At 39.0% G+C, this 27,244-nt stretch overlaps 1 protein-coding gene across 1 annotated transcript; it reads left to right on the forward strand.

Annotated features, from left to right (window-relative positions):
* The first annotated feature begins 1,262 nt into the window (after nt 1-1,262).
* On the forward strand, nt 1,263-27,176 carry LOC140335228 (cytochrome P450 2K1-like). The gene is made up of 9 exons (XM_072417705.1): nt 1,263-1,642; nt 6,472-6,634; nt 7,012-7,161; nt 11,435-11,595; nt 17,034-17,207; nt 17,316-17,457; nt 21,105-21,292; nt 25,504-25,645; nt 26,742-27,176. The coding sequence occupies exons 1-9, from the start codon at nt 1,403-1,405 to the stop codon at nt 26,927-26,929; spliced, it is 1,548 nt and encodes a 515-aa protein (XP_072273806.1). The 5' UTR covers nt 1,263-1,402; the 3' UTR covers nt 26,930-27,176.
* Nucleotides 27,177-27,244: the final 68 nt, after the last annotated feature.

Genomic DNA, 27,244 nt, shown 5'->3' on the forward strand with positions numbered 1-27,244 from the left:
TAGCAAATAGCAAATAATTTTGAAAAATCCAGTCCATGTTTTGTGGATCACCCAGCTTCACTTCTGAAAGTGTATTATCCCCAGCCTAGAGAGCTTTCATGAATCAGGGCCAATGAGAACATAAACACTCTTCACTTAGCAAATACAAATGGTTATACAGGTTTGTGGAGTACAAAATAGCTTAAAGTGCACCTATCACCAGAATTTGTACTCTGGTATTTCTGCAGCAATAAAGACAGAATGGGCGCACAAAGCCTACAGGGATACCCACGTCACACAACCCAGGAGGCTCCTACATTTTCAGATTCATACACCACATGAGAGAGAAAGAGAAAATGGGGTTCAAGTACTGGAAGTGGACAAGAGAAAATGGGGTTCAAGTATTGGAAGTGGACAATTATGTGTAATATGGCAGTACATGTTGATGGGCAAAGGTTTTTTTATGTTCTAATGATGCCATAGTAATGAAATTATAGGGGGTGTTACCCACAAATGTCCCCCACTTGTCTCTACATTTTCGGTGTTCCAAAGAAATTGGGGTCCAAGCATTAGAAGTGAAGAGCAATGTGTAACAGGGCAACTGGTATTAATGGGCAGAGTTCTGATAATACCATAGCAATGGAATTTTATGTGGTGTTAGCCATGGGTGTCCCTGACTGCACCTACATTTTTGGTTTCCCTTACTCCCCTGTTCCAGAGAAGTTCAATGTAATGAGTAACAGGGCAGTGTTTTGTTAATGGGTAGAGTTTTCTATGTTCTAATAATGTCATAGCAATGAAGCCCTAAACTTGTTCCAGAGAAATTGAGGTCCAGATGTTGGAAGAAATGTGTAAGAGGGCAGTGCATTTTGATGGGCAGAATTTTTTATGTTCTGATGGCACCATAGCAATTACATTTTAGGGGTATTAGCCATGGGTGTCTCCCACTTGCACCTACATTTTTGGTTTTGTACATCTCTCTGTTCCAGAGAAATTAGGAAGTTAGAAAAGTTAACTTGTTAGAAAAGTGGGCTGTAATGTGTAACAGGGCAGGGTGGTGCGTTTTGATGGGCAGAGTTTTTTATGTTCTGATCATGCCAGAGCGATGAAATTTTAGGAGGTGTCAGCATATTCAATTTCTGGCTCCTAGACACATTTGCTTTTGAAACAGCAACCCTAATGTTAAATATTCACTAATTTTTAACTTTGTGACCTTCATATCTTGAAATTCCTTAAAGGTGGGGAAATTACAGGACCTAATCCAAGAAATTTGTGCAAATGTAAAGGTGAATTTTTTTTGTCCTGCCTTGATAATTATGCAATTCCAAATTTAAAAAAAAATCACAAATGAGACAGCAAAGCACTTCTAGTTAATCTATTTACTTCCTTATAATTATGATAGCAAATTATACGGTGTGTATAAATGTTCTGCAAAGACACTATGAGCATATTTTCACAAAAGCTCTTCAATACGATGTTTCTCAGCTACATTCTGACAAGGACTGACTTGCTATTGTATTTTATTACTTCTATTATATTGTTTTATTTTTGGATCAATGGATCTAAGAGCAAAGGAAAGATGCCACCCGGCCCCAAACCTCTTCCTTTAATTGGGAACCTCAATCTGCTGGACCTGAAAAGACCACATAAGTCACTAATGAAGGTAAATGAACATTTATATGTGGAAAGCCTATTTACAATATAAAGAAAGCTTTGTATATGTGTATATATATATATATATTTATTTCATATTTTAGGGGTATATTTGGTATATATATATATATATACAATACATATACATATATTGTCAATATATATACATATATTGTCAATTGTCCAAATACTTTTGAGCCCCTGAAATGAAGTGATTGTGTTAAAAAAAAAGACTTTAGTTCCTCACATTTTTGTGCAATCTTTTTGTTCAACCCACTGAATTAAAGCTGAAAGTCTGCAGTTCAACTGCATCTGAGTTGTTTCATTTAAAATGAATTGTGGTAATGTACAGAACCAAAATTAGAAAAAAGTTGTCTCTGTCCAAATATTTATGTACCTAACTGAATATATCAGTAAAAGCATTGATTTAATTCCTCTTTAATTTAAGTTAGTTAAACTTCCATTTCTGGGGTCAGCCACTGCAATCCTGTGTAAGGATATAATCAAATTAACAACCTTGATAATCCAATAAATTAAACAGAAACTATGGTTTGTCTGACCTCTTTTTTTAGTGATTGTGGCACACAAGTGTCATTGTTTTAAAATCTTCAATTCTGTATATACTTTGTAAATAGGTAAGGGTTTAGGTGACTGGAATGGTCTTCCTCGTCTAATTCGGCTTGGTCCTACTTTCTGCTTTTTGAAAAGAGCACTCAAAACCCATCTTTTCAAACTTGCCTACCCATTTTCCTCTGTTCCTTAAACCCTCACTACTTCCCACTATACCATATCCCTCTCCTACTGTGTGCTGTTTCCCCACCTCCACCTTAGATTGTAAGCTCTTCCGGGCAGGGTCCTCTCCTCCTCCCCAACCCCTATTTAATGTACAGCGCTGTATAATATGTTGGCGCTTTATAAATACTAATACTATATAGTAATATTAAAGTGACAAATTTATTTCTGAGAAACGGTTGTCACCTTTTTTAGTTTTTATAAAGCCACATTGTTTTGACACTGATAAGGGTAGGTTGTATGGTCAGGGGGGGCTTTTGGGAACAAGAAGTGAAGAAAAAAAAAACAAAAAACCCCCCAAAAATTAAAGAATAGTCAGGAAAACACATTTTTAAACCCCCCAAATTTGAATTAACTGCTGGGGGCAAAGAGACTTGAGTGGGGGAAAAAGTGTCATTTTTGTGTAAATGAAAGTTAAAATATAAATCATATTTTTGCATAAAACTAGATTCTTTGTAACCATTGTTTTTATTTGGGTTTTGTTCCCACAGGTCCCCCTGACTCCCCCACCCCTTGATTATTACTGTGTTCAGTAACTTTGCAATTAACTTAGATAGTTGGGAGGAAGAAAACCCTTTTTCCTGACTGTACTTTAACTTTGGTTTTCAGAAGTTTGTATGCTTTTTAAATATTCATTTGTTATGTGATCCTACTGATTCCCTGACTCCATCGCAGAAGTTTAATTGGAAGTAGATAAAGTAGATAGTAAAAACAATTTCCTTGACTATAGTTTCTTTAACTATAGTTTATAGTTTGATCTATTAAAAAAATATTTGTTTGGTCCCCAAAGAATCTTTTCCTGCAGCCTCCCTTTATGTATTTATGTATGGATGTAGTGGTAGGGGATCTACGGCCCATATATGGTGGTCCTGCCCCAAGGTGAAATTATTTTGCACCTAGACTTGCATCTTCAACTTAATTTTCTCAGCTACGTTGATTAACTTTCCTTATACTCCAAAAAATGTATCTATTTGGTAAACTCGATCTCTCCGGTCGTAACGAGACTGGTGCAATATATTTTGCTGGAGGGCAAAAGTAAAATCGCCAAACACTTGAAATCTGTTATTTCACCCCCTGGATTTTGTTAGATTCGAACTAAACTGGATTATGGTCAATGATAGACAGGTATACTAAACAACCCTTTGATCTGGATTAAATCCATCTTTAGGCCATAGAGGTTTTTGCCCCCCACTGTTCTTGTCTCTACTTATATCCGCACAGCTCTCTGTATTTAAATAAAGGCATGTCCCCTTTTCCTAAACCCTCTGTAGGAATAAACAGCAATAAAGACAGAATGGGAGCACTAAGCCTTTTGTGATACTCACGTCACGCATCCCAGGGGGCTTCTGGCAACCCTTCAATGGGGGCAAAAAATGCCAATCTTGCGCATGTGCAATGTGATGGGCTCATTTTTTTTCTCTATTTACCGCAGGCTACGTCACCTGATCTTGCGCTTGTGCCACTGAGATCCGGTGACGTAGCCTGCGGTAAATAGGAAAAAAGAGTGCCCATCTCATTGCGTATTTGTGAGATCGGCATATTTTGGGCAGACGCTGGAAGAACAAGAAAGATGGCGATGCCGGGCACCTGAACGAAGATAGATAAAAGGATGGCATGGGACCTGATCCAGGAAACCTCTGCAGGGATCAAGGGGGCTACTAAGGTAAAGGTGAGTTTTTTTTGTTTGTTTCTTTTAGTTTAGTTCAACTTTAAGTTGCAATTTTGCTAAAGTTATCTGACTCCTGACTTTAATTCCAAAAAATGTTTTAAAAAAAGCATATGTCAAATCAGCAGCAGTCTGGATAATAAATCCAAATAGGTAAAATACATGAAAAAGAAAGTATGTGCCTTATTTTTCAGGTAGAAATAGAAGTAGAGCCTACTTCCCCCCAACAATAACATGGTTGGGGCTTTGCAATTACCTTTTAAACTGAACAATTTAAAAAGCTTACTTTCACTGCTTCTGAAAAGAGGATTTGTGCAACTATATAAAGTTTGCAAAAGATCAGATCGAGATATGTGTTTTAAATGTGGGGCCCCAGCGGCAACTCTCTAACACAATTTATGGGAATGCCCAATTACTAGACGTTTTTGACATCAGGTGCTCAACTATATACATAGGAACCTATTAAATAATTTCTCTTTTACTCCTGAATGGGTTATTTTTTGGATTGGTTGATGTTCCGGTGGTTAGAATTACCAGGGGAGCTAGGCATTTGGTTTTGCTACTCTCAGCAGTGGCTAAAAAAAACATTTTACATTGTTGGCTGAATTCCACGCCCCCAACGATGAGGCTTTTTTAAAATAAATTACAAGAGTTTTTTTTAGAATGGAATGGACAGAAGCAGCCTTAAATAAATAATCCAAAACACAAAACTTGTTTGACACCTGGGAAAGCTTTATTGCTATACTTAATACAGTCAGTAAAATAAAATTGTATAATTGTTTTCATCACACCACATGGTTTACTTAAAGAGTGATGTTAAATGACCCTCCTATTACTATATGATTTGTTCCTTGTGTCCAGTACTTTCCTAATGCTATTATGAGCATGATCCACATTCTATCTGACCCTTTTGATTTGATCTTGTTCATTTTATTTTTGATGTCTTATTTTCCCTGGTTAAATATGTTTATTACTCATATGTGTTAACAGTTTCTATTGCCAATATCTGCCATTCCTGCTGAGAATTGTTTGTAATTATATTTACCATTGTTAAACCTCAATAAAAAGAATTAAAAAAAAAAGGTTTGCAAAAGAAGTGCATGCTTGTCCTTTATAGAAAGAGGTTTACTAATAAAAGATTTGCCGTTTCCAGCCAACAGGGGATGCTCCTGAATCCTTTTCACAAGTTACCACTGAGTGTAACAGCTTTGCTGTAACCTGTCTGTTGTTTTTGCAGTTCAAACTTGGATTTCACCCAACGCTGAATAAGCCGCAGGAGTGGCAAATGTTCTTTTTTCCCCTTCTATAGCTTATTTAAACTTTAAATTATATAGACACCTTAAAGTAAAAGACTACTGCTATGCTCTCACTATTAAAGAAACTTATAATTCTTGGCTATGGCATGAGTGCATTTTTAATGTGTAATATATCATTTTAATGATTTTATAAAAAATAATGCAAAATAAATCAGATGAACAATAGTAAAGCAAGAGCAGATGGTTCTTATTTATTTATTTTTCTTGCTGCCTCTCTAACCACTGGAGACATTTTATTCCACTTAGGGCTTGTTCACATCTGCTTATGAAAAAAGTGTCTTTTAACTGCTCCTGCAAGCCAACTCTGCACAGCTAGGCTTCCAGGATGATTTGCCAGTCACAAACGCTAGTGTTAATAAATACTATTGCAGGCGTTTGTTGGGTGGTTTTTCCCGGCCAAAATAAAATGCCTGCAAAATCTTACTTTGGGCCGGGAAAGAAAGTGGTCCAGGTGTTAAAAGGAGCCAGGTACAAAAGGCTGCCAAGTGTTAAAGAGAGCCAGGTACAAAACAACAGGGTACAAATGGCAAGTGCAGGTGGTGGGATTAGGTACATTTTTTTTAAAATGAACTTTTCCTTTAATGTCTTCCCCAGCGTCCCCACTGCTTTATAGATCAGTATTCCTGTTTTGATCTGTGGTCTATTCAACTTAAAGCCAAGGCTGCATCCTACCAAGAATGTAACAACCTTTAGAAAGTGGGTTATATTTTATAAAAAGTGGGTGAAATTATGCAAGTCTACATTGTACCTAGAAAAGACCAACGCTGGAGGATAGAAGAGAACTGAGAGGATAGTGTTAAAATGTCAAAATTGCAAGCAATCATTTAAATTAATTATTTTATTTTAAAGAAGTCACAAGACGAATCTTTCAAAACGAAGCAAACCACATCACTCAAATCTCCTTAAACTTTAACAAGGTAATCCAATTTCAAAAATGTATGTGTACCTTCTGCTATTCAAAAGGAGTTCTTCAACATTGCTCCTATGTTGTCATCCTTTCACCAGGGACCCTAATGAAGACAAACATCCTATTTGCATTAAACTGGAAATATTGTTGTATTACAGCTCTCTGAGAAGTATGGTGAAGTCTTCACTATACACTTTGGACCCAAGAAAATGGTGGTGATTGCAGGGTACAGTGCTGTGAAAGATGCCCTGGTCAACCAAGCTGATGACTTTGGAGACAGAGCGGGTACACCAATCTTCATACTAACACGTAAAGGAAAAGGTAAATTAAAATTTACACAATTTGCACAAATTAATTGTGCATGTTATCTCTGAAAATATGAAGCCTAAAAAAATTCATGTTGTCAAATACTGACAAATTAGGTTGTTTTAGACCATGCATGGGCAAACTACGGCCCAATAGGGATGTTTCTCCGGCCCTTTGGGTGGTCCGCAGCTCTGGCCGGTGCTAACCTGAGCAGAGTCAGGAGAAGGACCCCGCTGGGGGGATGCACCGGCCAGAGTCGCGAAACACGTCCCCCGGATCTGAGCCTGCGATGGGAGAGTAGGGGGTTAAGACATCATGACATTCTTTGCTTTACTGCCTACATGCACTGGTAATACTACTTGCTTATTTACATGCTTTTATCATTACTTTAGGTATAGCATTTAGTAATGGTGACTTTTGGAAAGTCATAAAGAGGTTCACACTTTCAACACTTCGAGACTTTGGAATGGGCAAAAAAACAATAGAAGGCAAAATACAAGATGAACTTATTCCTCTTATAGAAAATTTAAAGTCCTATAATGGTAAGAAGTCTTATTTAGCATAAGATCCTTAGAAGTAGCATAAGATCTATATAAGTAGCTATAAAATATACATAAAAACATATACAACAAATATGATCAACCTAAAATACTAACGTGCTAACGTGCTATATATAATCATATGTAAAATAGAAGGAGTGTGTTAACTGTTTTTTCACGATTATACTGTAAGCACAATTGTATAAAAATCATGTTGTTAAAATATACTCATTCCCCAAAACGTGGAATTACACGAATGACATTTTTTTTAAAAATAATATTCCTTTATTTAGCAATAAAAAAAAACACATATTAACAAAACTGTTCCAATCCCAATATTTATAACAAAAACAAGCAAAATTGAAAAGAACTCAAGTTGTACAGGTAAGAACATTTCAAACAGAACTGGACGAACAAATGTCATCCAGAATATTCATATGTGTATATCATTAATGTAACAAAAATAGTATCTGCCACTCCTCCATTTTCCGTTTTCTGAGGATGAAAGTAAATACAATAAACTATAATCATATAACAAAACGAAAGGGTAGAACACCGAAAAAAGAATAACAATATCAGTTTTCGCAAAAACAAACAAAAAAACAGATACAGCAATAGCACTGTACATTCGCAAAAATTGTTAACTCTGTATGTTGAACATGGCCTAGGAGGTACCTAAAGTTCTGCAGTCATACCAGACCGTATGACGAAAAACTTCTATTATTTAATTTAATTGGCTAGGTGACAATGTATATTTCAAGTAAAGCAACCATGTATCAAAGAATTTTTGCGTGTGGGTGTCACAATGTTGGGTAGCCTCTGTTTTATCAATAACCATCAGAGATTGGAGATATTGCAAAAATTAAGAGCTACTAGGAGGGTTAGGTTCAAGCTACATTTTAAGTATACATTTTTTAGCAGCTAAAAAGCAGAGATGTTCAAATTTAGAGACCGGTATTTGTGTTGTCAGACTGGCAGACAATTGTACCATAGAGTTACCATGAAAAAGTGCCAAATGCGGGAAAAGTGGCCTAACATGCCCTGTAACTAACTTTATAAAGTCAAAGACTTTTTTCCAAAAACAAAGGATCATGGGGCAGTTCCACAGTACATGTTCATGAGCACATTTAGGACATGCAGTTAACCTTGTGGAAATGGCACGTGGCTTTAGAGGTATATCAAAAGCATAATATGCCTTGTGCACTATTTTAAAGTGAACCTCACGCCATTGCTCACGGATCATAATTTTGCGGACACAAGCCCAGCTGGATTCTAAGAGTTCTAATGTATCAGAAAAGGGAAAATCCAAACAAGGCGCCCATTTACGTACAAAAGGTGGCACTCCTGAATTATTGATAGCATTGTCCCTTAAAAAGGGGGAGAGGTGAGATATGGAATACTTGATGATGCTTCCCCCAAAAGACATGAGATAGCAGGTGGTAGAACAAAATTACATTGAAAGCTAGTCGCACCAAAAAAGTGAACTTCACCGGAAAATAACGAAAATGATGGGATAGTAAGACATATTTAAGCCTGTCAGGATCCCCTCAGGCAGGTAGCAAGGGATCACCCGAGACACGGAGTCTAAGTGACACCAGGTCTTTACCAGGGCACCCCGCAAGGGTTGATGGGCCAGTAGTCAGGAGGCTAGTGGGCTCTTTGATGCTGGGGATCACCAGGTTGTGACCCTTGGGGTCAGCCTACCTGCGGAGGAAGGCTGGAGCGGCCTCGGTGTGGAGACAGATGGCAGGCGGATGCAGTTCGGTTCCAGGCACAGGTCAGGGCAGGCGGCAGACAGGCAAAATCAGGTTTAAGGTACAGGTCAGGGCAGGTGGCAGACAGGCAAAGTCAGGTTTAAGGCACAGGTCAGGGCAGGCGGCAGACAGGCAAAGTAAGGTTCCAGGCGCAGGTCAGGTCACAAATCACAAAGAAATCATGAGCAGAGTATCAGGGTAGCTGGTGCAAAGTCACAGCACCAGCCTCCATTACTGCTGAGACTAAATAGCCTCTGCCCCTTTAAGGAGCTCCTCCCTGTGCTGAGTCAGTGTGAGCAGAACAGAAAGTGCTGCATGTTCTGTCAGCCAGAGACAAAGGCCCTGATTTATTAAAGCTCTCCAAGTTTGCAGAGAATACACTTTCATCAGTGAAGCTTGGTGATCCAGCAAACCTGGAATTAATCTGGTCCAGGATTCAAAATGTTTGCTAGCAATAGCAAATTATTTTTAAAAATCTATTCCATGTTTTCTGGAACACCCAGCTTCACCTCTGAAAGTGTATTCTCTCCAGCCTTGGAGAGCTTTCATAAATCAGGCCCAAAGAGTGAGTGCTGCGTTTAGTAGCTCAGCAGGGTACACGGGATGCAGCAGTACGGTTTAGCAGGGGCCGCTTTGGGAACCGACAGGTATTGTGACAAAGCCTCAAAACTTCAAGGGGCAAAAGTATGTGATTTATCCAATAAATGACCCAAATTACTCAGACCTCAACGGTTCCATAGTTCATAAGCCTTATAAGCCAATCTCTGAGGAAAACAGGGTGCTAAGTGTAAAGGGGTGACTATAGTTGTCCCAGTCTGACATCCATACAGATTCTTAACTTTCCTCCATGTTAACAAAGTATCTTGCAATAGAAGATTATCTCTCAGCCCACATGGAACAGTTGAATATGGGGTATTTAGGAGACCCAATAGAGACCAGGGTTGCACTAAAAGAGATTCCAATTTTACCATCGTGTAATGCTGAGTACCATGCCACCAGTCCTTGACATGTCAAAAGAGACAGGCTAAGTTGTATTTTCTTAGGTCAGGAAAACGAACCCCTAAATTCTGTTTAGGAAGCGACAGCTTGACCCTGTATATACGTGGGGGCTTGCCCTGCCAGGCAACAAAAGCTGAATGGAGTTTCTGAACTTGTAGGGTCTGCATAGGATATAAAAATCTAGCAAAATGTATCATTTTATAAGGTGGCAACGACCCATTAATGATAGAGGCAAATTGTTCCATTGCACCAATTCTGCTAAAATTTTTGTTATGAGCGGAGTATAGTTAGATTTGTACATATCAGGGACATTACGGGAGATCTGTACTCCTAAGTAAGTAAGATAGGATTTAGTTTGTTTATTTCCTATTCTATCAATACATGTTAACAAGCTAAACTGATATGTTTGCCCTGGACCTCAATTGCCTCAAATATTTTGAAGCCATAGAATGATCTAGCCAAAGGCTCAATGGCAAAATTGAATAGAAGTGGGGATTGGGGACAGCCCTGTCTTGTACCTTTGCCTAGCAGGCCATTGGATTAGAATACATAGACTTGATCAAATTGGCAATATTACTATGAAAACCAAATTTTGAAAGTTCTAGATGTAACCAAGACCATTCAATGCTGTTTAAATGCCTTTTCTGCATCCAGCGCTAATACCGCATATGAAACAGGAAAAGACCCAGACAACCGAGTTTGTACCAGAACCAGAAGCACCTTCTTTATATTATATGTGATAGACTTTCCCAAAATTAATCCTGCCTGTGCAGGGCTGACTAAGCGAGGAAGGAGATGCGCCAAAAAGTCTGCTAGGATCTTGGAAAATATTTTTTCATCCTTATTTAGTAGAGAAATAGGGCGATAGGAACCAGGATCAAGCGGGTCCTTTTGCTTTTTAGGAATCACCTTATTAAAAGCAATTTGGCCCGAGTCAGTACAGTACGGTCAGGGGAGGTGTGACCTTATTGGCTAAAATAATATAAAATTCAGACGGCAAGCCGTCTGGACCTGGCGCCTTGTAATTAGCAGAGCTCTTGATAGCTCGTAATACTTCCTCTTTAGTTATAGGGGAATTCAAATAGTCCAGTTGTTCCTCAGGTAACTGTGGAAGAGTTAATTGGTCAAATGAGTAACATTACTATTTTGAGAGGTATACAATAATTTATAATAGGTTGCAAAGGCAGATGCTATTTCTTTAGGTAATTTGTGAATAACACGCTGCCTCACCCTAATAGCCGTGACACGTGGAGGAACCCTAAATCCTTTTGCTAGATTGGCCAGTAATTTACCAGATTTGTTTCCATATTGAAAAAATTCTACTACGCGGTAGGAGCGAATAGTGGTGTTGTACTGGCCACTCCAAAAATCACAAGCCCTTTTAGCCTATAACCAAGACTCTTTGTCTGCTGAAGAGAGTGACAACTCAAAAGTTGTATAGGCCTGTAAATTACACTGTTTTTATTAACCATTCATGGTAAATTAATGTTGGCTCCTCATTCCATTTGTTTAACTTATTCCAGGTAATCCATTTGACACAGAACTCATAATGAACAATGCCGTGTCTAACGTTATCTGCTCTTTCATGTTTGGAGAAAGGTTTGATTACAATGACCCAACATTTAAAAAAATTCTTCAAATTTCCTCTGAATTTGCAAAACTGGCAGGCTCACCCAAAGTGCTGGTAAGCATTGATTTTTTTGTTGTGTTGGCCATTAGCTTAGACATAAAAATACAAATATACCTACTACGTACAGAACCTTTAAAAAATATTCACCCCTTTCATATTTCACTTGCAACATTTAAAATATTGTTGATATTGTTATTCCACTAATCAAGAGACATAGGCTTTTATATATATTTAAAAAGTTTTGACTTTTCCCTTAGAAAAGTTTATTATTGTTGAGCTCTGGTAAGTAGGGTAGAGTTGGCATCACCCCAATACTTAAAAAAAAGAGAAATGGAGTAGACGGTAACAGAAACTCAGATAACCAACTTGTTTTCATTTTAGAAAGTGAAATATTGGGGCCTGTATGGTATATTGATATATATAAATATATATATCAAAATATTGAAGCCAACCCCTAGGGATTACCAAAGATAAAAATAAGAAAAAGATTTTTTTGGGCTAAATTATATTAGAAGTCAAGAGACCAAATCATATATACATATAATAAACATGTAATCACAATATGTGATAAATAGCCCAGGACCCTTCGCATTAACAGCATGCTGGGTAAGTGTGTTTTTTGGGGGGGATTTATATGCAATTGTATTACCTATGCTTTCACTACTATGCTTCATGGTGGAAATGGCAGATTTTCATAAGGCTATAAAATACATAGTGCTTGGTCTCAGGGGCCAAAAGCTAAATTTTGTTTTCACAAGAAAATAAAATCTTTTTTTAGTCCCCCAAGAGCCTTCTCTTCCCTTCTAAGCAGTATCATTACTTGATATATTTAGCTTGGAAACAACCATTTTTACAAGCTGTCACATTTTTGCTTTTGAGGAGAGACATACTATATCTGATACCAGATCACATAAGGACACATAGGAGACAGGAGATTTGTTTGTGCATCCTAAATCTAAGTATTGGATAGGTGGCTTTGAGTCCCTTGCCAGATGTATTATCTCATTAATCCCCACCAACTACCCTGTTTCCCCTATGATAAGGCACTGTCTTATATTTTTTGAAATGCCAAAATATGCCCTAAATTTTCAGGGGGATGTCTTATTTTTCCATGAAGAAGACTACAGTACACATTTATTGTTGAAAATCACTCATGATCACTCATGTGCCATTCATTGTCCCCTTCTGATCACTCTGTGCCATTCATTGTCCCCTTCTGATCACTCTGTGCATTCATTGTCCCCTTATGTTCACTGACTCACTTTTTTACTGTACGGCCGGGTAACAGACTTTGTTAGGGCAGGGATCAGCAGCTTGCTTGTCCTTCCTGGCGCGGAGTCGCGGGCATGTGCGCGGCCTTTGAAGTTACTTTCTGTTTCGCTCTGCACTGCAGCCAGCACCGAGGAGTCACACAGAGGCACACAGTTACCCATCGTACCACCCGAATGGGAGATTCCTTCAGGCGCAGGTATAGGGGGGGTGTCTTATTTGCGGGGGGTGCTTTATTTTATTGTTTTGGGCAAAATCGGGGGGGTGCCTTATTTGATGGGGATGGCTTATCATCGGGGAAACACGGTATAGCCATAAATGTATTTTTCAATGCCCTTCCCCTTGCACCCACAATAGCCTTATGCTATAAGCATAGCACCTAACTTCCATGACAGACATATGTAAAAATTCCTAAATAACCCCCATTACAGCCATGTATGCAATTCTAAAGCAGCCACATATTTTATATATTTTAGCTCCCCCCAAACTATAAGGGTAGTCCCAGAGATAAGGACATCTAACATACGGACGACTCCTAGATCTGAACCTGACTTCCCTGCTCGTTAGTGTGCAGGACAGAGGCTTGAGGTGGGAGAGGAGCAGTTTGCATGACATGCAGAAGAAATCTTTTGCTGTTCTGTAAGCTCTTGTAACTCTTTAATGACCAAGACAAACTCTGCAGTTGTTTCTTTTTGCATATCGAAGCACAGCTTGCTCCTGAAGTTATTAAATGCCTAGGCTCCATTGTTTGTGATTAGCTGACAATGGGGATTTATACAGTAACTGACACTATGGTGCCTAATAGTATGTTGAGACATACTTCTGTCCTAATTGCATTTATTAAAATAATGTACCTGTTCCGACTTATATACAAATTCAATTTCGGAACAAACCTGGAATGTCCCTATCTCAGGGAGTCATATAGTCCCCAATCAACAAACAGCATTTTGGGTGGTGTACTTACAATCCTGCCACCATATCAGCCAAATGTATACACTGGTCAACAAACATTTTCTCGCCAAACAGATTAAAGTCATTTTAGGTTATGTTTGATGCACAGTTGGTTTTGCTGGATTGGCTCCAGTTTTTTAAATAATGACCTCAATAATAACCTCATAGAAAACTAATGAAACATGAAAATTAAGCAAATTGAACTAGATATGCCTTTGTATACAAAATTAATTTTTGAAATACTTAATGTCAATATATTCTATATTCAGTATATTTACAGAACTAATCACAAATGGCTATGGAGGTAATGTACCTTTATGCTCATAGTAGCACCCAAATTTTTATTGTTTTAGAGCATGTTTTGTACCAGTTCTTTATAGTTTTGTGCTTTATGGTTACCCAAGAAGTTCTTCACAACCATGACATAGCTGTGCCAGACAGAAGCTTCAGTATCAGTCAGGGAACTTGTGAAAATTGAATCATTTATCAGTTTCTGATTCTGGGGTTCTTTCAAAGATTCCTGCTTTTAATTTTTCAGTACTCAATCCAGGTAAGAATCTACAAATGTATTTGAAGCAATCACTGCCCTTGTTTAGAGCTCTAACAAATTGCTTTAATAATCCCAACTTTATGTGTAGTGGAAGGAAAATGATTTTTTCTTTGTCAGCCATTGGCTCGTTATTGATGTTCGCTGCACATTTTTTCATGTTTTCCCTTGGAGACCGTGTCACTTTTTTCCAGTGATCCTTGTCACACTTACCTCTTCCTCGCTAAAGCACAGGCATCTCTTTCCTGCGCATGCTTGCAGTTCTGAAGCTGGGAGTGCCTCTGTTTCCAAGCTTTATCAATTCTGCCCAATCCGCTGGCCAATCAGAAGATAGTCTTTTGATCAGCCCTGGCTATTTAGCTGGCTCACAGACTGCACTTTGTGTTCGTGCAATAAGTCTTCACTAGTGCCGAGCCCCTTGCCCTGTGAACTAGTTCCTGTACACCTGTTGCTTAATTCAGTGTTTCCTGTGTCCAGCTCCTGTGTTATCCTCCCGTTGTCCAGTCCATTGGTTCCCAGCCAACTTCCCTGTGCTTTTCCAATGTTCCTGTCCGTCTGTGGATATCCCTGCATCTCCTGTGTCTTCTGTTGCTTTCAACGTCTCCTGTGTTCCCTGTGCCTGCAGTGGCCTCTGTGTCATTGCTGTCTGTCTTCTCGATCTCTGGCTATTGACCTATGGCGTGTGACCTGACCTCTCTTGCTTGTTGCCTGTCTCGACCCTGGCTTTCCTTGACCTGTCTTTTTCGTCCTGATTTTTTACTGTGCTTGCCCACCTTGGTGTGCCCAAGGACCGCAACAAGGCTGTAACCAGCCGCGCAACATCCTCACCATCAGAGGCTCTGGAAAAAACCTGGTTGCGGCTTAGACTCTGCACCTTGGCACTGCCTCCATACGCCCCCTAGTGGTCCTGTCTCTCTGTGCGTGTCAATCCTACTTTGCTCTAATACCCCACAAGCAGATAAAACATGGTTACTTTGTGTATCCACTTTGCTGTCCAAGTAGGAAGTTCACCATTTTTAAATCAACACATATGGACCATTGGTGTTCATGATAGCAAAGCTTTTGTAAAACAATTTGGATAGTTTCATTTTCTTCTTTAAGTTTTGTTGAGTGACCAATTGGAATTGATGCATAGCAGTTGCCATTATGCAGTAAAACTTCGAGTGGAACTATCTATGATAAGTTGCCAGTCTTCTGCTTGGTATTCCGGTACTCCCATATGGGCTAGTAGCCCAGGGATGTTACAACAGTACACAAAGGCCCTGATTTATGAAAGCTTTCCAAGGCTTGAGAGAATACACTTTCAGAAGTGAAGTTGGGTGGTCCAGCTAACCTAGAATGGATATGGTCCAGGATTCAAAACATTTGCTAGCAAATAGCAAATGATTTTTAAATATCTATTCCATGTTTTCTGGACCACCCAGTTTCACTTCTGAAAGTGTATTCTCTCCAGCCTTGGAAAGCTTTCTTAAATCAGGACCGAAGTCTCTATCTTCACTGAAATATGTTAGGAGTGTCACCTCTCTTGTCCTAAAACCGGTTATTTTAACTTCCGACCTCAGACAGTTCTTTTCTTTTAACCTGGATGCTTGTTTTGACAGACTTAGATCATGTATTAAGTCATTGAGCTCTTCTTGGGAGAACTGCTGGTTTGATGAAACACTTCCTTATATTCACTTCCACTGCTAACTCCTGGATTACACTGCAAACCCTGTATATCCTCCATGTCAAATACAGGAATATCAGGGAATGTACTGAACACTGGTATGGGAACATCAGCACCATGCGGCACAGGTTGTCTTGCTGATTCCAAATCTGGGTACTCCCACTTGGTTTTCTTGTAACAATTGAAACCTTTTTACATTCACAGCACAAAAATAGAAATCATTATGATGATTTTTGGGCCATACCATAGGTACACCAAATTTCAAACTTTTCAGTATTCCATTTTTCCACTGACGTAGACACTATACACAAGTTTTGCATACCATATGGGGAGCCCAATACTTATCTTGGTCCCCCAGTTTAATACCAAAATATGCAAGATATGCTTGTTTCACAAATTCTGTAATATTTCTTCTCTGTTTTTGCTGAGAATATTCACCACAAATGTAGCAAAATACATTGGGGTCATTTAAACAACTTCTTCTTGAAAAACTGATGTAATTTCTGCATTCAGCAGACCTGCAATTAACTAAATATATTTAATAAATCCTTCACAGGTAAAAAAAAAAAAATCTGAGCTGTGTAATGTCACCCCATCATTTAGCCACATGCTCCCCCTCTGCCCCATAGCAGCCCAATATGTAGTCCCCAGCTCCAGCTGGCATTTGTCCAGCCTATTCTGGATTTTAATTTGTATTTCTGAAGTGCACAATGTTGTACTTATTATGTCCAGTTGGTAAGAATTGTTGGGTACTTTCTATGCCTTTTCAAAGCACCAATAATGTTGTAAATGTCTCAATACATAAGTGCTTAGCAAAGATCTCCAAGACTGGAAAAGATAGACTAAACCTGGTTCTCCCATGATAGTTTATCTTCTCCAGTCTAAGAGATCTTTAATAAATCAGGCTCTATGTTGTAATTAATATTACAGGCTAATCACATAAAGAGTGTTTCAAAGTCAGGGGAACAACATCAGGATGTCACATTAGTGCTGGATATGTTTCACCATCATTGTGTACAGAGACCAAACTTTTAAAACATTACTTATTTCTCTTAACAGATGTATAATTTTTTTCCTCGCATTGCATACCTTTTTGGAGCACACAAACAAATAGTGCAGTATCATAATGAGCTCAGTAAGTTTTTTTTAAAGCGCATCAAACAGCTGAGACAAGAGTTTGATAAAAATGCTATCTCTGGATTTATAGGAGCGTACCTTATGAAGCAAGAACAGGTAAATACTTTCCATCCTAATTTTTTATTAGTCTCCAAAGTAAAGTAAAGTATTAATTAAAAAAGAAAACTGCCGAAAATAAAAAAAATTGATTTTTTTTTTTTTTAGGAGTCAGCCAAAGCTGAAAATTACTTTGATGATGAAAATCTGGTATGCATAATTCATGATCTCTTTGCAGCTGGAACTGAAACAACAGCCACAACACTACGTTGGGGCATTTTACTGATGATGAAGTATCCAGAAATACAAGGTAAGGATACCATTTAGGAGAAATATTTGTTTGACCATTCTGCTTTATAACAATTTAATGACACACATAGCAAAATGTTTATCTATGGCTTAGGGGGTCTATAAAAAAATTTGCATAGCTTTACAAATGAGAAAAGAACGCACTGTCCTTAAGTTATTTTTTTTTTAGGATCAAACACTCTTAGGGTATTTCAGTTTCTGAGCAAATAGTATTTTGCTATTTTAGGACTGAATGTTATTAGGCTTTTTTTTTCTGGGTAAATGTTTGTTTGTATACAAGTTGCCAACTTTCCATCACAGCCAGCCATACTACTCAAGGCGATAGGCTGCATAATGCACAAAGGGTGTTCCAGTTTTCAGCAACCTGTTTGCTGAAGCAGGCATTTGTTTATGTGCACTCTCCAAGCCAGGGGAGTCTGGCTACTTTATGCTGTTACAAATCTTCAGTCTCTCAAACTCTCCTGTCCCCTGTTCTCCATGGTCGTTAACAGACTGGGAACCCTCAGTGTTCTTTTTGGATTCATTGGAGGCAGAAGAGTACTAATAGACCCTGATGCTCTTATAAAAGTACTTGTACACTGCCTAAATACTAAAACATAGGGCGCAATTACATTAAAGTACATAAAATATAATGAAACGTATTTAAGAAAAGGTTAAAAAAATCTTTCGACCTGCATACTTAAAAGTATGGGTCGCGTACAAATGTACATAAACATCAGATACACTTTAGATATCCCCTGTGCTCCTGAGATAGAAGAATTTTAGGACCATGTTTTTAGCTAAACTCGGAATTGATTACCTGTTTTTTTTTGTAATGCTTTGACTACTTGTGTAGCTTAGTTTTTGAGTGTAAGTCTGAGCCTAAATATATTTGTTATTTAATAACTAAGTGCAGTGTTCTATTGTTTTTTGAAATATTGGTAATGATCCTGCTGTACATTCACATCCTCCCAATAAGATTGGTAAAATGTCAATACTGTTATTAATATTTTTTTTACATAGTATTTATATAGTGCCATCAAATTACACAGCGCCTACAAAGTCCATAGTCATGTCACCAGCTACCATAGTCATATGTCATTAATACAGTCTAAGGTCAATTTTGGGGGGAAGCCAATTAACCTAACTGCATGTTTTTGTAATGTAGGAGGAAACCAGAGTACGCAGAGGAAACCCACACAAACACGGGGAGAACACCAGGGATGTAGTGGGGTGGGCACGGGTGGGAACACCATGCCCTTACTTTTTTCAGGAGTGGGCAAGCATTTTTTCCAAAAAAGTCTTTGGTGGTCTGCGGCTCTGGCTGTTCTGCCCCCCGCGGGGTCAAAAGTAGGACCCTGCTGGGGGGGGGGGGCGCACTGGCCAGAGCCTCACACCATATCCTCAATACTGATCTCAGGCTCCGGGCGGTGGGCTCTGGGTTGTGAGAGTAGGAGGGGTCTGGTATAATGTCACTAAGTGTCTTTCCCTTTGAATGACACAGGCAGGGGTGTAGTTGGGCAGGCACGTACCTGCAACCACACTCCTGGAGAACATGAAACTCCATGCAGATAGTGATTCGAACCTGGGACCCAGTGCTGCAAAGTGCTAACCTCTGAGCCACCCTGCTGCCCGTAACTGTGTTGGTGTTTCTGTATATACAAAGCATGGAACATAATGTTATTCAGTGTGTAATAACATATCTTATGCTTTTTCAAAGCAAAGGTCTTTAATAATTAAATTAAGTCTTTATTTTTAATATGTTGCTAAAAAAATGTACAAAAATCAAAAGAAAAAACTATTGATGTAAGCAAAGATATAATAGTGAAAAAGAATTAGCTGCAAAATACTACTGAGATAATAATATGGAGAAAATAGGAGGAAGGAGGGGCTGGCTGTATTACACACATCCAAAGTATTTATATTTCAATTTCTTTATTGAGAAAGAATCATTGAACAAATAAAAAACCGGAATAATAAACAGGACCAAACATATATAAAAAGATGGAGTTATGGGGAAAGGAAGGTAGTCCTCACTGTAACATGTTCAGTGATCCAAAAGTACAAAGGTCGGGCCAAGGATTACATCCCTTGAGCAAGGATAGCAGCAAACTACTAGCTCTGGACACTGAAAACAACTGACACTATACTTGATCTTAGTAGAAAGGCTGAGAAGTGACTAGTTAAAGCCTGACTCCACTGAAAAAATACTTTTTTTCTTCTTCTGTAAAAAGTAGGGAAGAACTAATTCCATGTTTTTATTGCACTCTATCAATAACATTTGGAAAAGAAAGCAAAGAAGGTATAGGCAACCTTACTCTTTCCACAATATAATCAACAGACTGAAAAAAATTATGATTGTACAAAACTTTCCTGGCTTTGCCCCCTTCCAGATGAAATAGAAAAATGAGTGTGGGGGCATATGACAACCTAATATCTTAGTATGTAAATGTGCAAATATCAGGTCTTTGTGATTCTTAAAATGTTTTTTTCTTTTAGTTAGAAGCTGTGATGGCAGAGACACAAGCAAGTTTCACGTCGTTGGAGTTATGGGCCATCAATAATTTTCTGTTTCTCCAGGGAAAGTCAGCAAAAGACATTCACACTGAGATGTCACAAACACTGGGGGAGAAGTGTCCTTTCTACAGCACTGTCAAAACCTGGATATCTTGTTTCAAGACTGAGCATTTCACCGTTGAAGATGAGCCCCCCAGTGGTTGCCCCCCAACCTCAACTGACCCGGCAACCTGCGATGCTGTCCATGAGCTGATTATTGATCCCAGATACTGGACACCTCGCAGGAGCGTGTTGGGTTTGTTATCACCACTATCCTAGACATGCACGAGCTTTCAGCGAAGTGGGTGCCGAAATGTTTGAACAGTGATCAGAAGAAGGAAGGAGTTGAAGCATCCAAAGCGGTTTTGGCCCATTTTGAAGCTGCACAGGACTTTTTGGCTAGGTTAGTGACTGAGGATGAAACCTGGCTCCACATCTATGGTGCTGAAACCAAGGAACAGTCAAAGGAATGCCACCACAGTGGGTCCCCATGGCCGAAGAGGTTCCGACCCCAGAAATCAGCCAAAAAAGTCATGGTGTCTGTTTTCTGGGACAAAGATGGTGTTCTGTTGGTGGACTACCTACCTCTAGCATCACCAGACAATATTATGCTAACCTCCTGGATCAGCTGAAGGAGGCAATTAAGACAAAACACAGTGGAAAGTTGACAAAAGGGATCCTTTTTTTGCAGGACAATGCACCAGCGCACACGTCCAACGTTGTGGCTGCCAAATTGAACACCCATTCCAATTGGGTTTCCAATTGGCCCACCATCCCTACTACTCACCTGACCTGGCCTCTTTGGACTATTATCTGTACCCGAATTTGAAGAAACACATGAAGGGGCAACATTTTGAGGACATTTCTGATGTCAAACATGCTGCTGAGAGCTGGTTTGAGGTCTAACCTAAGGACTTTTATTTTAACGGTCTAGAACAGGTGCAACTACACTGTACCAAGTGCATCAGTCTCAGGGGCGAATATGTTAAATAAATGTGTTATTTCATAACTCTGGCTCTCTTCTTTCTGGGCAAAGCCAGGAACTTCTCAGCAACCCCTTGTATTTCCAGATTACAGAGATGACAATGTAACTTATTTACTCTTACTTCATAGAAAAGGTACAAGAGGAAATCCGGACACATATTCAACAAGGTCAGCTGCCTACACTTGATGATCGCAAGAATATGCCGTATACTGAAGCAGTGATACATGAAACTCAAAGGTTTGCAGATATTGTTCCTTTGAATGTGTCACACACAACGCCATGTGATGTGAATTTCCGGGGTTACTGCATCCCAAAGGTGAGTTCTGAAAACTCCTCATTTATTAGCAGAATCATACTGCAAAAAAACGACAAGGACCTTTGTTGCTTCATTCTCTAAGAACCTACTGTGGATGTAAGGAGTGTGATTACACTGTTGAAGGTCACTTTCATCCAAAAACTTCCAGCTTAGTAAAGCATAGTTGTTGTCAGTTAAGTAGCATGTTTCCTCGTGTAGTTCCAGTGGCAAAATATTTACACCTAAAGTATAAATTAGATTTTCTTTTTAAATAAGTTAGAATGCATCAGGGGATTGCCAAACATCTATTAAGTTATGCACTGTTTGTAAAAACAAGTGTTTTTGTGAGCATCAATAAATGACTGTAATTTGTCAGTAAAACAAACTTGACTGTTGACTGTTGATCAATACCCCACACATGTGCACTTCTAAAATATAGCTTGCTGACATAATTTACTGTTCTGTACCTAAAAGAAGGGGAGGAATTTCCTGACTAGCACTGCTGAAGCTGCTCCACCTTCCCCTCTCTCACGAAGTTGTGTGTGGTCTTTACATTTTCAGCTGCATTTAGTTAAGATGCTCTTTCACAGGGGATTGCACGCACCCATTAGCACCCAACCTTTAATTGTACGATATAAAGCACAAATAAAAGTAATAAACACCAGACATATGAATTTGAAAAAAGTTTTGTCCCATCTTCCCTTTATTAGGCTTTTCATTTGGGTACATTGCCTCTTGGCTCCCACACATTATTTCCCATGACCTGCCCACCCTCATCCTCTATGACTTTATTGTTCCAGTGTATGAGCCCAACCATGCTTCCTCAAACTGCCAAACTGCTGTCTGTTGCCTCCTGATTTGGACTCACACAGAACATCAATGGCCCTACACAAATTGCCGAACACACTTTGGACCTGTTATTTTCCAAACTCTGCAACCTAACTCTCCTTGACAACTCGCCATTTCCCCTTTCTAATCACAACCTTATCACCTTCAACCTATCGAGCTCTTGGCCCCCTGTGCCACATCCCAGACCTGGTCAATGGCAGAAAGATATTTGTAAGCTTGACCACAACCTATTTTCAAACTGCCTTGCATCCCTAACCCCCGCTCTCTCCAAAATCACCTCTCCAGATGAAGCTGCCACCCTGTTAAACTCTCTCCTTCCTTGGCTCTAGATAAAGTTGCCCCTGCCACCTTCCGCTAGCCCCGCCCTGCGCCAAACTATTTAATCCTCCTTTCTACTGGTATATACCCCTCCACTTTCAAACATGGCATAATTCTCCCTATCTTGAAGAAGCCCTCACTAGACGCCCAACAATCACACCAAACAGCTACAAAAGACTGTTCGTGCAGCTGAGCACAAGTGGCCAAAATCTGGCCTCAGCACTGACTTCATGGACTACAAAGCCAAGCTACAAAGCTTTAACACTGAACTCACTGTCACCAAGCAAAATAATTTCTCCACTGTCATTTCCTCTCAAGCTTCCAACCCACGCAACCTCTTCTCAACAATTGACTCCCTCCTAAACCCCACACCTGCTCCCCCCATAACAACCTTGAACGATTTGTCTACAAAAGACTCACCGATTACCTGAGCACCAACTCTCTCCTTGACCCTCTCCAGTCTGGGTTTTGAGCTGCCCATTCCACTGAAACAGCCCTTACTAAAGTGGCCAAGGACCTCATTAGAGCTAAGTCTCAGCGCAACTTTACCCTGCTCCTTGTCCTGCGCTCCATTGGTATCAGTAACACTGCTCTCTCTTGGTTTGCTTCCTATCTGTCTGACCCTCCTTTCAAGTTTCTTTTAATGGTAATTCATCCTTTCCCACTCTTCTCCCTGTTGGTGTTCCCCAAGGGTCAGTCCTTGGACCAGTTCTCTGTACACCTCCTCTCTCGGTAGTCTCATATCCTCCTCTGGCTTACAATACCATCTGTATGCTGATGACACTCAAATCTATCTGTCCACCCCTGACTTGTCGCCTTCAGTTCTGGATAAGGTCTCATGCTGGCTGTCAGCCATATCATTATGGATGTCTGACAGATTCCTGAAACTCAACCTGGATAAACCAGAACTCATCATCATCCCCCCTTCAATTTCCAAATCTTCCCCCTGACATATTTCTAACTGGTAGTACCAGTGTTATTTATCCCTCCCCTCAGACACACTGTCTTGGCATTACCTTTGATTCTGCCTTCTCATTTACCCCCCATATTTAGAACATTTCCAGGTCCTGTCATTTTCACCTACGCAACATCTCCCAAATCCGCCCCGACCTGTCCCCAGAGACCACCAAACTCCTTGTACATGCTCTTATCATCTCTCGTCTGGACTACTGTAACATCCTTCTCGCTGGTATTCCACTAACCCGATTCTCTCCTCTACAATCTAATATGAATGCTGCAGCTAGACTCATCCATCCTTCCCACCGCTCCTCTTCTGCTGCATCCCTTTGCAGTTATCTACACTGGCTTCCATTTCACCTTAGAATCAAATTCAAGCTCCTGTCCTTTGCCTTCAATTCCCTCCACAGTTTTTGTCCCACTTACATTTCTGACCTGGTAAAAAAAAATACTCCCACAGCTGCTCTCTCCGCTCCTCCACTGACCTACAAATGACTTCCTCACTCATAACCTCATCACACGCACTGCTACAATACTTTTCTAGAGCTGCCGTGATTCTCTGGAATGGTCTTCCTCGTCCCATTGGCCTTGCTCCTACTTTCTGCTCATTTTAAAGAGCACTCAAAACCCATTTTTTCAAACTTGCCTACCTGTTTTTCTGTCTTTTGAAACCATCACTACTTCCCACCACTACATATCTTCGCTTTTATTGTGAGCTAAATCCTCCACCTTCTAGATTGTAAGCTCTTCGGGGCAGGGTCCTCTCCTACTGGGTCACTGTTTGTATTAGTCTGTCATTTGCAACCCCTATTTAATGTACAGCACTGCGGAAAAAGTTGGCGCTATTTAAATCCTGTTTATTAATAATAATAATAATAATTTGGGTAATTTTTTTATCATTTTATTTTTATTTTTATCAATAATTAATTATTATGTCAATAACCATTGCTATTTAAACTGCATAAACAATATTCTAAAGGACGGTCCACCCCAGAATGTATACATTTACCATGCAAATTACCCATTGTTAAAACACATTGCAATGTTTTGCTCTGTTAGCTCTTTAAGTGGGAATTTGAACAATAAATGATAAAATACTCTCATCAGGTGACAAATGACATTGCTGCTGCCTCCTAGATACTCCAAATGCCAGTAATACGCATCATTTTTTTTTTTTAGAGTGCCCAGGAGGCAGTGGTGGCGTCACCTACATCACATTTTATCTTACATCCTAAGGGGATTGAACAATCAAATTCCAACAGGATCAGCTGAACTCTATCTATCTAGACTTATACACTAATGACTCCCCATATCAGTCAATATTTAATCACACTCCAAAAAGCATGATTGAAAATCATCTGATCATGTAATTGCACATCTATTTGTGTATTTGGTCTCTGCAAATGTTTGCTTACAGTAAGGCACAGATCTGTTTGAAAGAAAACCTGTTATTTCCCTGATCAACGAAAAGTAACACATTTTCTATAATCCCCTATATATATTCCTTTGCTCCTCCATTACTATATTCTGAGCTACAATTTTTTGTTTAAATCGGTTTATTAAGCAAATATTTTAGCATAAAACAAATAGTTGTGTATATAGTTACACAACATATATAGTTATACAACAAATCAATACTAGAAAGGAACAATGAAAGATAAAGGACATACAATGAGGATAAACTGGAGGGAGGGTAACAAAGAGCACCGATGGTCCAGAGCAAATTCAAATGCTTTGAGTCTAAATTTTTTGAAAGCTAAGCATACATTACGCATTTCTAATACATTCGACTTTCCATTCAATAAAAACATCAGATTAACAGAACTCTATAAAGCTAAAGTTTATTTAGTTTTCACCAAAACATTGATTGAACATTAGTAGGGAAAATTGTTCCTTTCATCAATTGAGTGCAGACAACAGGTGTCCATGGATGGCCACCAATTTATGGCCACATAGCTTTGTGCCTCATGGAACTATGTACAAAAAAGTTAACTTATTTCACCTTTAGTTCAACCTTGGTAGTTCTATAACTAATCATAAATTCCTCCAAACCCAATTTCTTAGTAAATTATGCTGGCTAAGTATGTACCATGTTCTTCTCCTTTCAGGGTACAGATATCATTCCATTTCTAACATCAGTTTTGTATGATAACACTCAGTGGGAAACTCCTTATGAATTTAACCCAAATCACTTTTTAGATGAAGATGGGAAATTTGTAAAAAGAGATGCATTTTTGCCCTTCTCGGCAGGTAGGTAACAAGGATTATTACAGAATATTGAATGTTATCATACATTATCGCTATATCATTGCACTAAAAACTACACCTGATTTGTATGATGGTATGATTGTATGATTTTTATTTTCTGTTCTCTATCTGGTGGTTGCAGATCTGCCATAATCACATGCAATTCAGGAAGAGTAGTGCAGCATTTTAAGTGAGAGCCTGCCAAAGCCCATAGTGTTGGATAGAGAACACTGCTGCTGGGCAGTAAATAGGGAGTGTACATGTTATTCTGGCAGTAAAGAGGACATACAAAGAAGAGCCCACATCACCACATTAACACATACTTAAAATGACATTTTTTATAGCAGCAATTAATTGGGAAAGGGGTGGATAGAGAAAGTCTGAAGACAATTGGAGGACAAAGTTAAGGTCTGAGACAGCCTAGAAATGTTTTCCTGCAAATACCAACAGTTTAGGCATGTATGAATAAAAACAACAATTAAATATTGTGCAATGTCTGTAAACACCCCAACATCAGATTTTCCAGAAAGCCAGACCTACAGGTCTGGAGTCTTGGGTAATTATTTTTTATTATTATTGGATAAGCCTTGGGTGGCCAAGCATGCTTGTTTTATAACATGTTATTGACAGAAGATAAAGATTTGTCATTGTTTTGGATCGGATCTGCATTTAGCCATGATCTATGATAGCATCATGTCACATGGACAATGGGACACTTTGCACGTAACCCCTGTACACTTATTCACGCACTGATACAACTCAAGTCAAGTCATGCCCTCTTCAAGAACTAGAAACAGCTTTACCCAAATACCCAGGGGTTTTCATAATATTTTTCTAATGTTAAGGTATGTTCCAAGTAACAAAAGGAATCATGCTTTTAGGAGGGCGTATAGCAGAGGACGCCAATCCCAAATTGTCATGTTCCAAGTATGTCAAGAGTACTATCAATGTATACATCTTCAGAATCATCTTCAGAAACAGTAGCAGTTAATATTTATTCGCATAAATAAATACTACCACCAAAGTGTCAGGCTCACCTCTTTTTTTTTTCCTCATTTGCTAATCACGACTTATGTCATCTTTGACTTTATTCCCCCAGGAAGAAGAGCTTGTGTCGGAGAAAGTTTAGCCAGAAAGGAGCTTTTCCTGTTTTTTACTGGCCTTCTGCAGACCTTCACTTTCTGCCCCCCTCCAGGAGTCTCTAGAGAAAAGATAAGTGTTGAGGCTGACTCTGGGTTTATTTTACCCCCTTTGCCACACTTAGTATGTGCAAAGCTTATCAACTAGTCAAGATCTACTCTTAAGAAGCAACAAGAAGAAGTTCTGGGATCTTACCAACATATATAACACTTTTAATAAAAGGAAATATAGTTATTTCCATGCCTCTTTCAAACCCAGCTTGAAGAACAGAAAACACTACTGTACTGTCCTTAAAAATCTAATTTCCCTGTATATTTGATAATAAATATGCATATATCAGATATTGGGTCCACTCAAAGGGTATTTGTGCTAAACCGCAAAATTTTATTATATTCATGGTCATATCAAAATGAAAACAATGCAAATATTTATTAAAATATTGATTAACTGAAATTCTTTTAC

Source organism: Pyxicephalus adspersus, chromosome 7 (assembly GCF_032062135.1).
Source record: "Pyxicephalus adspersus chromosome 7, UCB_Pads_2.0, whole genome shotgun sequence".
Lineage (NCBI taxonomy): Eukaryota > Metazoa > Chordata > Amphibia > Anura > Pyxicephalidae > Pyxicephalus > Pyxicephalus adspersus.